General features: G+C 34.6%; 1 protein-coding gene across 5 annotated transcripts in view; it reads right to left on the bottom strand.

Annotated features, from left to right (window-relative positions):
• VPS13A (vacuolar protein sorting 13 homolog A) overlaps positions 1-14,022 on the bottom strand; it is a 118,165-nt gene that overhangs the window by 42,442 nt on the left and 61,701 nt on the right. For 2 of the 5 annotated variants that reach the window (XM_032206606.1, XM_032206609.1), the window contains exons 41-51: positions 13,261-13,617; positions 12,375-12,476; positions 10,899-11,054; positions 10,509-10,770; positions 9,353-9,513; positions 7,453-7,556; positions 4,950-5,247; positions 3,414-3,809; positions 2,519-2,623; positions 2,275-2,421; positions 568-606 (exon numbers count right to left, since the gene is read on the bottom strand). In XM_032206606.1, coding sequence (XP_032062497.1) covers positions 568-606; positions 2,275-2,421; positions 2,519-2,623; positions 3,414-3,809; positions 4,950-5,247; positions 7,453-7,556; positions 9,353-9,513; positions 10,509-10,770; positions 10,899-11,054; positions 12,375-12,476; positions 13,261-13,617 — 2,127 coding nt within the window. The remainder of the gene's footprint in view (positions 1-567; positions 607-2,274; positions 2,422-2,518; positions 2,624-3,413; positions 3,810-4,949; positions 5,248-7,452; positions 7,557-9,352; positions 9,514-10,508; positions 10,771-10,898; positions 11,055-12,374; positions 12,477-13,260; positions 13,618-14,022) is intronic. The other 3 variants (XM_032206608.1, XM_032206610.1, XM_032206607.1) reach the window with 2 other exon arrangements.

The following is a 14,022-nucleotide window of genomic DNA, read 5'->3' as shown; positions in this document are numbered from 1 at the left end:
TCTTTTGTGATAATATATATATCTATACACACACACAACCCCACATATTTATGTATATATATGTGTGCATATGAAATACGGAAATAAAATATGAAGCCTTAGTCAGAGTGCAGTCTGCTGTTTTCACCCACAGTTGAATTCACAGCCCTTCTAGGTTTAAAAATACCACAATCTCTCTTCAATAGTTTACATTCTGAATGATAAGACAGGGAGGCACAACACAAAAAAGTTTTAATTGCAACCAAGGAAAAGTTTGGAGCAAATGAAAACAGTCCTGCAAAGGAACAAACTATGATTAGCCAAAACTCTCAATTGCATTCACAAACACTCAACAGCATTCTTATAAAGTTCATGGTGGTTCTACACTCAGAATGAAAAGACCAGCATAAACCAAAGACTATCTAAACACATAATTTTTCCTGTATTTCAAACTGTTCACCCACAACATTCAAAGCTGCAGAAGCATCTCTTTTCAATACAGATTAAGAAAACAGATGTTTAGATTCAATTCCATTTTGAATCCTAGAATTAGATCTTCAGTGGTGAAATACTAGTTCACCAACTTACCATGCCACTAAGTTCCCTTTCCCATTGTTTCTCACACCACAGGAAGCAGAAAGACAAAGGAAAAAAATATAGTTAAACCGCAAGACTGAAGATGTTACCTACACCAACACATATTGTACAGACAAAAGAAATTCAAATTATGTTGTAATACAGCATCAAGTACAGCAAGCAAGTCTTAACATGGAACATAAGAGAGCTTAGAGGAAATTTGAAGAGAATCAGTCAACAATAAATTAAAGCTTTAAATCAAAACTAAAATAAGTAAGGAGGATTGGAATAAGAAGTTACAGAAGCAACTATAGAGAAATGAAAAAATATTTTTTGCAATAGTCATAAAATGATGCTGTTTTCAAATGTTTTGCCACATACTTGCTAGCTAACTGCTTCACCAGACATTATATTTATATTTCTACCTCCACTCCGCAGTCAGAGTTCTAATCTGTATTTAGCAGCAATCTTATCTACAGCCTTGGTCAATATTTTCTTTATTTCTTCTTCTACAGATGCATGCTGGTCAGGTGTCTTCCACTATACCTAACTTAAATCATGGTCCTTGAAAAGCTATTTCATACTAGTCAATATCCAGCAACCCCCTCCTATTGCAATCTTTGGGAAACAACTGATTTTTCTTAAAAGTAGAAATTAAAGTTTCTGACAGATCAACTGCTTTCTAGACAGGAAACGGGTCCAAGAATAGATGGGCTGTACACAAGGATTGTTTTTTCCCTGAGAAGACAGGCTATTGGTTGCCAAGAAAGAAGAGTGGAAAAAAAGAGAAAAGCAGCAGAAAGGATTCTGCTTAAATGAAAACTACAAAGTAGAATGAAGGAGTTGGGGGGTGCTGGGCAGGGAAGTGAATGAAGCTGAGATATTATGAACTAACATTCTAACAGGCTTGTCTCTATTCTGGGTATGCTCTCTTCCAAGACCCATTGGAGGAGAGGAAGAGGGAGATTTCACTCTTCCCAGAAGGCAATATTCTTTCAGCTCTCATAGACCTAAATAACTCCCACAGATTGGCTATGTTTCTCCTGCATGTCCTGAAGGAAGCTCACAATATATTAACGCAGAGGCACTGAACTCAAAACACACACACACAAAAAAATTGTATTGGTACTGCAGTGCAAAAAGTGAAGCTGCATGCCCAGTCTCCAACTGAGTAGGCTTTGTAAACACAGACAAAAGCTGCCATTTCTGCACCACTTGGCCTGAGTGTCAGTGATCCATCTCCCGAAACAGTGCATTAGGAAGTTAAAACAAAACAAAACAAAAAGTGAAACAGAAGAACAGTTTGGACCTATCTGAACTGACCCATACAAACAACCTTCTTCCTATAAGCAAGTGGCATAGCATGTACCAGGTCAGCCAAACCACTCTACCAGGTATCAGTCCAAAAACAGCACACAAATTTCAGTGCCACTGCAGAGGGAGAACACAGTAACAGCAAAGCTCTTTTTCCGCATACCACTACTTATAATGCTGGTAACACCAAAAACATTCCAATTATAAATGTGAAGCAGGTTTACAATAAGTCCTAAAACAACACTGAGAAAAGGTAAGAGAACACAGATGACTTACTAAAAAAGCAATACAATTTATTCAGGCATTGTCATTGAACACTGCATGGCTCTTATCTCCTGTCACTGAGTGTTAAAACTAATTTTTTTTTTCCTTAAACAATTGGAATAGCTTCCTTGGTAAGTTTACCTGTTGCAAAACAATGGGTATCCACTTTTCTTTGCCTTCTTCAGCTACTTCCAAAGTGTATGTGCTTCTATTTGAGATCATAAAAAATGGAGTGAAAGTCACAATTCTAGTAATATTAAAACTGCTGTTGTTTATGGTGACACCAACCTGTGAGTAGAAAAATATTGTTAGACAGATGCTGCTCTGTTCTTACTTCATTTATATTTGCAGAAAGTAATGAATTTGCATGGTAAGTTTCACTCACTTGATACTCCTTTTTATGACTCTTGCATTTCACAGAACCATGACTTCCAACAGTGTCCAGTGAAAACTGATCCGACAGTTCACTATCAGTTACCATAAGCTGCACCTATAAAGAAGCAGCCTGTATTAATTTTCAATTTACGAACACTGACATCTGGAATCATATATATAGACATATATACACATAAATGTAAGCGCATATTGGAAACACTGGCATCTGCATGAAGAAGTCAAGACAAGACAACTGCCAGTATTGACTCATTCCTCAGTCAGTAGTAATCAGCATTAAAAATCTCATGTAGGAAAGTCAAATGTTAAGTTGCAATTTAACCTTAGCTTACTACCAACTCAGACTGTATCTAACAACCACGACTGCAAGTATTCACTTCTCAAGCACTGGAGCTTTACATTTTTAAACTAATTCTAAGTCTTTTAAAATCACATCTACAGTATACAAATGTAAACCCAAGTGCATACTAGTGTTTCTATTAAAAAGACAAGACATTGCAATTGTCAGTATTGACTCACATAAAGATATTTTTTGCCACCATTAACTACAGGCTATGTGGAATACGCATTTTAAGTGTAAGATACTCCAGAATACGTGAACATGAAGATCCTGTCCTCAACTTGTCACAAGTAAAACAACAACAACAAAAATGTCCTCAAAAAAAGTAAAAAAAAAAAAAAAAAAAAAGTCCTCAACTTATCATAAGTAAAATTTCCTAGACAAATCAACACACTGTATTATTTAAAATATTCTGCCTTTAGACAGAAATACAGTCAGATTCATGCTGTTTATGGAACATAACAGTGTAGATAGCTTTCAAAGTGTAAAAACACTCCTGTACAGCAAGAGCAAACTACAGAGCTTCAAATTTTACTAGCTGTAATACCTTGTTATTTTGGAAGAAGTTTTTGGGCTGGAAAGAAAAAAGTAGTGGCTTTTTGTAATCCGGAGGATGCTTGCGGTGGATACCATCAGCTTTGTACTGCAACATTCGACCAGTTTTATTTACCATCCAGTATGGACTGTGAATTGCTATAACCATCTGCCCAGTTGTGTAGGTCACGTGGACAGCAATATCCAGTTCAGTCTTATCCAGCTCTGTGATGCAGTAGAATGTTGTGAAGCTGATTTCTGGTAGATTACTTTTTACATGGTACTCACTTTTCCAGTTTTGATCTAGATAGTTCAGCAACTGTAAATCTAATTTTGTTTGATCCAAAACTGCATTATGAATCTGGGCTGAACATCCGTCTTCCAGAGTGTTATATTTGTTCCCATTTCCCTTATTAAAAAAAAAAAAAGTGTACACTTTCTTATCTTTGACAATTAAGATACAAGTTATTTAGGCAAAATTGTAAAGTGATTATCATATTATTTAACTGTTACATTCTTAAACATCTAAATACATTTTACTGAAAAAAAAAATCCATGCATTGTCATCATGTCATCATTGTCGTCAAATCAATGCATTAGTATTTAACACAAAACTGTCACAAAATTCAAATGCGTGTAACGTTTAAATGACAGATTTCTTCAACGCGGTATTTCTTTCATTGAATTCATAAGAGAGATACAGAAAGAGTCTGTTACTTCCAAACACATGGCAGAGGCCATGGTCTCTAGCTCTAGTAATTGTGCATTTGTAATAAAAAATTATTATTAAACTATTTTACCTGCATCCAAATACTAATCATTAAGACTGTTTGAAAAAAACATTTCAGTGCCTACCCTATTATTCTAAACCTACATCAGTAAGTAGTGGAACACAATCAGGACATATCCTCAAAATGAAACATTTAGTACTGAGGAATCAGTGTCAACACTACATGATTTAGGTGTTTTACTTGACAGTGGCTCATGTCTAGTCTTGGAATGATGGCCCACTAACAGTTAAAGGGCACCTAATTGTTTGATTTCTTCTAAAAAGAGTGCACCGTCTTGTACTTCGGCTGCAATTCAAGCCAAAACCTGGCAAAAATGCAGCACTGGGAGAAAGCACACCATTCCTAAAAGTTAGTGACAGCTAGTGACAGCACATACAATGCTAATGTAGGCTGACATATTTATGTTGCTTGAGGTGATCATAATCCACAGGAAAAACTTCACTGCTTAGGTTAGGCTCAAGCTGCACAGAAAGTGACTCTCCCATAGGATTAAGCTTATACAGTGTAAACTACTCTTTCCCTGTGTATCTAAAATATGTGTAATTAGTGAGGATTAGACCCACCATTTTTCCCATTCTGGTGCTGCTTCATTTCTGTAGATACAGACTTACCCTTCCAAGATCTGTAAACCCTGCTACAGAAAAACTCTAACAGAAGCCATTTCTTTAATATCAATTTTCAAATGTAGTTCAACCAGCTAATCAACTTTTATGACACAGGTAGGCAACACCACAAAAATGGAAGAATTGAAGAATTACCTCTACGGAGTAAGTAATGTGATATGGAAGAAGATTGCGGAGAAGAACAGAAGGCCATAAATGAACGACATATGGAAAATCCCATTGATCATCTGCACATAAAGTAGATGTCAACGTGTCTTTTACTATAACAATATTGATGATAAAGGAGTGGTTAGTTGACCTCACAGACTGGCATTTCCTTTGTAATAAGCTGTTAACATTTTTCATAATTTCGTCAAATGTAATTCCTTCACACATATCATATTCTCCATCCACTCCACTTTCATTGGCTATGGGTTGCAAACTCAGTACAGATCTGTAAATGAAATCATTTAAAAGAAACTCAGTATGAGATTGAATATTTTAATTACAATAAAGTAGAATGCAATCACAGAATCACAGGACAGCTGAGGTTAGAAGGAACCTCTGAAGATCACCTAGCCCAAGCCCCCTGCCGAGCAGGATCACCTAGAGCACATTGTGCAGGATGGCAGCCAGGTGGGTTTTGAATATCTCCAGAGAAGATGAAACCACCAGCTCTCTGTGGTTTCCGTGTTTATCCTCACAGTAAAGAAGTGCCCCCTCATATTCAGCTGGAACCTCCTGTGCTTCTGTTTGTGCCCACTGCCTCTTGTCCTCTCACTAGGCACAACTGAAAAAAAGACTCGCTCCATCCTTTTGACACCCTCCACTCAGGCATTTATGAGCACTGGTGAAGTGACCCCTCAGTCTTCTCTTCCAGGCTAAACAGGCCCAGCTCTCTCAGCCTGTCCTCATGTAAGAGGTGCTGCAGTCCTCTAATCATCTTCGTAGCCCTCCTCTGAACTCGCTCCAGTAGCTCCATGTCCCTCTTGTAATGGGAAGCCCTGAACTGGACACAATACTCCAGCTGTGGCCTCACCAGGGCTGAGTAGAGGGGGAGAATCACCTCCCTTGGTCTGCTGGCAACACTCTTCCGAATGCAGCCCAGGGTATCATTAGCCTTGTTAGACACAAGAATTTAGTAAAATAAGTTAGTAGTGCTAACAACTCTAGTATTACTTAAAATATTGATGATTTCTGACAGTAATTCATTGTCTGCCTTTTCTTGCTCAAGTCAGGAAGCTAAAAGTATTTTAGATCCCAAAGAATCCTAGATTTGTACCAGCTGTGGGATTTTGCTCCATACCTTCACATGCTTTACTCAGGCAGAAGGGGCTGCTGGGGATTCTTACGAAAGGCTGCTGAAATCCCTTACAAGAGCTGTTATACTCCATTTTCCATGAAAAAGGTATGAATAAACAATTCACTCTTTAGACAGATCCGCAAAATGTGCCCTTCTTTCTGGTCAAGTTATGCATTAAATTAATGGATTATTTTTATAGAAATGGGTTTTGTAAGGCATCCGCTTTAACCCAATCGGCTGCTCCCTGAGTGAAGATTTTTGTCAATGAACATTTTGTGACTGTCTTGGGAGACTCACCAATAATCAGTGTATTTAATCAGAAGGTTGCTAAACCTTATTAATAAATAATCTTATTAAATAAAATATGTATAGTTAGAAATATTGGTGAACTTAATAGCATGTTCAGTACATTGTAGCTTATTTAACAAAAAAAGAACATTGAAACAGAAGGATTGCTTTCAATGACTTGTGCAGAACATGGAAGCATTCTATAACTTTTATGATTGCTTTGCAAACTTCAGCATAAAGAAACCTGCAAACTGTAATACTTGCCAGAAAAGAAAAAAAAAATGGGGGGGAAGGGGACATGTTTAGGTGAAAAGAGATGGAAAAAGCCTCTACATTTCTAAAAACAGGCAAAGTAAACATCTGCCTAAAAGTTAGTGACAGTTCAGCTAAATGGTACTTAGCAACTCACTGCAGTTTCAATTGGGTGTAATCTTGAAGGTGCTAATAGCAGCATAGCTATGCTGGAACCCAAGGCTGACAAGTTTTCTTCTGTATCAGTGATGTGATGTGTGATGAAGTGCCTAAATGTATTAGTTTCAACTTTAGGTTTAAGTACCGCTAAAAACAAAAAGACAACTTTTTTTTTTTTTTAAAAAAAAAAAAAAAAGCAGCTGTACTATATCACTAGACATCATTCCATTAAGAAAAATGTCTGTACTGTATCATTGCATCATGCATCATTGTGTCCCAGAAGCACCTGGACTTGAATTGTTAGAGACAGTCAAATGCTCAGCTAATTTGTTTGGTAGAATGGATTTCAGAAGTCCCTAAAAAAAACCATTTCAACTAAATGGTATCCTAATTTAACTGAGAACAGATGCTCTGAGAAGATCCTAGCCAACAATGATAGTATAATCACAGTATAATATTATACTATAACTATACTATACTACAGTATTATACACAGTATAAACAGTATTATAATTATACTATATTACAGTATTAGGTAGCAATGGGAAACAGTTTTGTATTGTTTTTTAGTATAGTTATATGGATACAACAACTGGCAATGTAGAAACATATTACATGACAAAAACAAAACAACAACAAAAAAAAACAATAATGTACCTGTATGCAGACAATGGTATGTTGAATTCATTTTCTGGTGATGCAGTCCCTAAACATCTTCCTTCCTCAAAAATATTGAACGGGATTGAAAAATGATTCCTTATCTACATAAAATAAAAATCCAGCAAGATACATTAGGAAAAAATGGTAAGATAAACTTTTCTGAGCCTAACAGAATACAGAATGAGGACTCTCTCACTGTTTGTCTTACCCATTTGCCATTCAAGGTCAGGTATTTCAAAAGAACTGTCTCTAATACCAGCAAATCTCCTTAAACGATTTTGTTGTGCTGTTTAATGTTATATTTTAATTATGAAATTACTATATTAGCTGTAAAATTCTTTTCAAGGAGAAACATACCCTGCAAAATCAAAGACAAGTAAATCTGAACTGTCTAACAACTTTCCAAAGAACTTTCTTTTAAAAATACAACAGATACAAAGCTCTGTGGGTCAAAATTCACATGGAAATAAACAGAAGGGAAGCAAAACTTTACTCACAGTTAAATGATTAACATACGTTGAATTTGGGTGAGCATTTAGCTCTTTTGTTTTTTGCAAAAATTAGTTTCCTATTTCAGTGTTCATTTAATTGTATTATCAACTCTGGGAAATTAGTCATAATCAGTTGCTCCCTTTTTAAAATTTTCAATTATTTAATGTTCTCCTTTTCAGGTCTCTCTGAAGGAAATGTCTAAAATTGCCTAAATAATCTATAAATTTTACATAGACATATATAATTAACCCAACATAAAAGCATGCATTATATATACATAGAATATCATTCTTTCATGTCATTAATGTTAAAATTGTATTAGGTTTCCAAGCAGAGCAGTTTCTTCAGTATAGTAACTTTTTATAAATGCTGCACAGTTACCCAGTTCTGATATTTCAGCACACAACCCTATATAGAAGAGTGACAGTTTGGTTTTAATTACCAATGTTGTTGTTTTATGTGGGGAAAAAATAGAACCACATGCATCAAAAAAATACTTGTTATTCTTTCCTGTCCCCTCTGAAGCGGTATACCTCCTGGATGTCCTAAGACATCCAAGCTCTCATTATGTAATAAGGACACAAATACTAGAAAACTGCTTTTTTATTTTTGACCCATTTGCAGTTACATCAGGATCCTGTGCAACCACAAGAAAACCTAGACAGTGACCAAAATCCAGTTACCATGTTGATATCAAAGCTGAAGTGTTAACATAAGGAAAAAAAAAAAACAGTAAATCTGATCATTAACCATGGACACTATCATAGAATACTACTATTTGGACCATCCATAAAATTCTGTTTGCTTTGGCCTAAGAAATTACATGTCTATCAAAAAGACTATTAAAGGTATGCTGAAAGGGCTCACTCTTCAGATAGTTTGGTATTAAATTTGAAATGCAACTGTCAATGGCATAGGATGAAGAAAAAGAAACTACCCAACAGAAGGATAACCTTGAGGAACCAAGGTAAATTTAAGAGGTTTGAAAATTTCATACAGAGCAAATATTTCACAAGGCTAAAATTAGAGCAAGTATTAGAAAACATTAGTGATGAATTATGCTGATCTAACATCTGGTCCATTTCTAATACTACTCCATCCAGTCCCTTCATCATTTTGAAAAAGCTTTTTGTTCTTGAAAATATCTTCTAAATCTCTTTATAATAAATACACAGCAGCAGATTTATATTAATTGTTCAGATCAGTTTGTAAAATACAGTTTTTATACAGTTTTTATATATTTTTATTTTAAAATATTTATTTATAGACTACGTATTTATGATCATTTACATTATTAAAAATTTAACCAAAAAATAATTATAATGTAGGGGATACCGGATATGTACTGGATATATACCTATACATATATGGATATGTACATACTGGAAATGTACTGGATATATACCTGGATAGGAGAACGTATAGTTATTATCTTGCTTCCTTCAATAGTATCAATTTGGCAGACAATGGACCTTTCAACACCTGATTCCTCATGCCTTACTCTGTAAATACATCGACCCACTTTTGTTAATGGAATCTTCTCCACAGTGGAATGATTATGTGGACCTAGAACATACAAGGTCAGAAATGAAAGTCTCAAAAGGGGGATAAAGATACATTTGAAATACAAAAATGTACATTCAAGAGTATTTTATGTACCACTTTGCTTTGAATTTTTGTGGAGGTAAACAAGGACAACCACCACTTTCAGTCTGACAAACCTGTCGTGTCACCAAATAAATAGAATCATAGAATTATTAAGGTTGGAAGAGACCTTCAAGGTCATCAGGTCCAGCCATCCCCATACTACCAATGTCATCCACTAAACTATGTCCCTAAGTGCCAGGTCTAACCTAGGAAAGATTCTCCCGCTCCCTCCCCCACTCCGCCACAGGAACAAGCATAAATGAATAAATTATGAATGTACATAACCTAAGTACATTCCATCTTTTGCCTCTGCAAATAAAATTGGTGCCTAGAGAGAAATATTTACAAAATATTATGGCTTACTAGAAAAGTACAGCACATAAATATTAGAAAATAATTCAACTATTAATAAATAATATGGTCAAGATTTGTTTGCCAAATCAGTTTTGAAAAACTGTCAATTGCTATGACAAACTAACTTTTTAACACCATTAAAAATCGCTAAATTTTATTTCAGCTTTAACTGTGTTCTTTAAATAAAACAATACTTTCTTAAAAGTAACTTCTCTCAACACGTATACATGCATCCCTCAGTATTGTTAAAAAAAAAAAAATTGGCAGCTTAATTCTGCATTAACTTGTGAATACAAACAAAAAGCATTTGATTGCAACGAAACTAGAAAATAAATATTAGTTATCTAAAAGTTACCATAGTAGGAAATTTATTTAACAGGCAATATACATGCAACTTTTAGCTAAAAAGGCCAAAGCAGGATTTCAAACACTGGGATGCATCTATAATACGAAGAATCATTCCTTTCATGTTGTGCAGTCCTCCAGTATTTACTGACAAGTAGAAGATGCATCATGCCTCATGCTACAAAAACATAAGGTTTATGAACTTTGGAACTTACAGATTTGAATGTAAAACCTTTTGCTACTCAGAGTGGTCATTGCGGTGAACTGGTCACTCTCATTTTTAGTTCTGACATATTCCATATTTAAATTCTCTCCATCTACTAAATGAAATATTTTTGCTCCATATTCGACATTGAGGACACTAAAGGAATCACTGGGTGAGACGGTGATGGGAAGTCCTAAAGAATTTATTAGTACAAATGGTGCTCGGTCTTTTTTGAAGATGTCTGAAGTTTGACTTGCTGCTTCAGCAAATGCCTAGAAAGCAAAGATACAAAACACAAATATGAAGTAAGTAAAACACAAAAATGAAGTAAGGCTTCAACAGAAGAATCTGTGCAAACATACATTTAACACAAATCTGACACTGTTGTTATCTTTCTTACCGTGCCCAAGTTACTCAACATTTGTAGACCACATTTGGATAGTGTAATATTCAGCTGGTCTTTTGAGGAAACATTTATTACTGTTTTATGTTCTGGAACTTTGTAGTTTTCTTCTGCATCTGATTCAACCACTGCTTTTTTAGGCTTCTTCTTCATCTGAAAGGAGATTTATATATTTTTTTAATTCTTATCTGATCAATCTTTCTGTAAAGCAAGTCTCATGACTTTTTTTTTTCTACTCTTCTCTTCCTACTTCTGTGCCCTTACTATTTTCCTATTTTGTTCATGGTTTTATTCTCAATTTAAAACAGAAAGAGGGAAAGAAGACGGCAACAAGCAAAAGATAGATTTCAGAAGTCAATTAGATTGCAATTATAGCAGCTAAATTTATATTTATTCAAAAATAAATGTCCCCATATACTTACATACCTAGTTAATGCTGTGTGAAAACATTTATCTTAACACATCTAATATGACTATATAAAAACTATATACATAGTTTATTTCTCATTCTTAAAATACTAACTCTAAATATAGTCTACATGTTTCCAAACCATGTACTCACTTTGTATGTTTTTTTTTTAGTATTTGACAGGAAAAAAGAAAAAAAACAAAAACAACTATATGAAGTATTTTCCAGCACTTCAGTGTTTCTGGAAATGATGCATTTCCAAATGTTACATTTCAAATCCTAGGCAATGAAGTATGAGCTTTGACTCACTACCTTATACCTTCCTCCTGCATTAGGTCTCTTATCTTTTTAGGAACAGTCATAAAAGCAAGTTCTTAATTTCTGAGGTCACTGCCGTAGAAAGCTGTTTGATACTAACTTTTGTAGGAGAAGGACATTTATCCCATTCTGAACAAGCTCTCAGGCAAAAAAAAAATATTGAAAAATTACACAAATCAGCTAACAATGCAATAAAAGAGAGTTAAGAGAGAACAGGGAAAACACAAATAAAAATCCATCTCCTTTCCTTAAAAAAAAATCCTTATCTACTTTGAAAGCAGAATCAAGACTGTTTTCAAGAGGGAGATGAAATAAGAAAAACAGTATTCCCACGAGTGTCAGTGCTTCCAGTATGGTACAGATACTACCATGGAACAATATGAGTGTTCTATCTTTCCAAAGCCACTGAATGTATCAATTACATATGACCTGACTCTTTAGACACTTTAACATAAAACCATCATGATTATCTAGTGCAATAGGAATCAAACCTTCCTGTCACCTAAAAGACAGTATTATTTAAAAGATATGAGAGTCTGGATGTTTACTGGTGCAAGACCTGGTTTCATTCACTAACAGGGAAAAAAAAAAAGTATCAGTAACTATGAAGAAGGAACAAAATCATTACATATTTTTTTTAATATCAGTAATAAAAGGTGCAGAGTACATACAACATAATTTTATCCGCCCCCCCCACCCCCCAAGGAATTAAAATAAAAGATTTGAGTTTAGCTTTGGAAATATACCTTGATTTCTAGAATCCAGGGTTTGAATAAATCAGTCTTCTCAATTTCTAGTGGTTCAAGTAATGGTTCCCACACCCCGAACATCTCATTAAAATAATGTACCTATGGGAAATGGAAATGTCAGTTAGGAAATTGCATACAACTTAAATCAACAAAAGCTCTACAGATTTTAAGACTTCAAATTCTGATTTTCAAATATATTAATTATTTTGGACTATAGAAGACAGTCAGATTGTACTTTTAGTTAACTCCTACCCTAAGATGAAGTAAATAAATTAAGTAAATAAATGAGGCATGCAAGTCTCTATTGGGAAGACCCATTTCCAAATTAAATTGTGTAAGGTCTGTCACTTAAACTATAATTTTTGCTTATGCTGTAGGCACTAGAAGTCTGAAACACTATGAAATAAGGATGAATCTACCTACAATGACCAATTAATTTAATATAACTAATTTCCAAATATTGGAAATTTTGGAAGATTTATGTATGAAACTGATATCACATAATACTTTACATGTACAGAAATGACATATGAATATATTATATTGCAATCTTAATTTGCCATTGTCACACAGTTTTAGCCAGCTGCTACTCCAAAACTTAATATTGTCACAACAGTCCTCTGGGAAGCTGTATTAAGTTTAAATGTGGATGAATGTCACATTGTATAAACTCAATTACTATCATTAATACCTTATATTTAATGCATTAGATTTTCACTTTAGCTAACTTAAGACCTTATTCCTGTCCTGCTGCTACAATGCATGTATGTACCATCAAGAGCTTAATCATCAAATATACGGGTGATTTTTCTTTTATTTTCTAAATAAGATAATGAGCTTAATATCTTAAGAGATTTTTTCTTCCTCAGCTAGGATTCCTCACCTCTAGCTCAAGCTGAGAATGTAGGTTGATAAGTGTACTCCAATTTTTGACTTCTCCAAGAAATGAGGATTTGGCTAAGAGCATTGGTACAGTTCGGTGGCCAACCCCAGCTTCAAGTGTTAGAATGAGAGATTCTATACTCATTTTCAATGACTCTCCTGTGGGAACCAGTTCAGAGGTTGGATTTGAGTCTTCATTTTCATTTGACTCTTCAAGAAACCACATTTTTAGATTTTTTACATCTTTCATATTCCACAAGTCTGGAGGAATTTGACTAATCTCTTCTTCTGTTGTTTCTGCAGTTCGATAAAGGGCGGAGGTAATAGTGATTACTGTATTTATGATAATTGGTGAAACCTACAAAAAAGAAGTTGGAATAATTGGAAATGAGAAGCTAGTACAGGAAAAGGTATGCTACTTTCAGACACAAAATCTTAACAAATCATGTTACACCGACAAAAAAGTTCTCTACAATAGTTCTGTTCTCTACAGGACTCTTTCCTCACATATGAACACGGATTTCTTTCCATAAGCTACATTTTATCCTGTTCATATTTTCAACCCCTGCCTTTCTTCCAGATAGGAACTTTCAAACCTATATCATCCAACACCATATATGAATGCTTCAAAACTTTATTCTGTACATCAGGCTATTTTATAGTACTCAGCATCCAAAAACACTGTGACATAATAGTTATTAAATTTTCTTTGTTTTTACATCCTAAACAGCAAAGTTACCTGATGAAGAACAGAAACAATTCA

The sequence above is a fragment of the Aythya fuligula genome, chromosome Z, assembly GCF_009819795.1.
Source record: "Aythya fuligula isolate bAytFul2 chromosome Z, bAytFul2.pri, whole genome shotgun sequence".
NCBI lineage: Eukaryota > Metazoa > Chordata > Aves > Anseriformes > Anatidae > Aythya > Aythya fuligula.
This window is presented reverse-complemented; position numbering and strand designations above follow the sequence as displayed.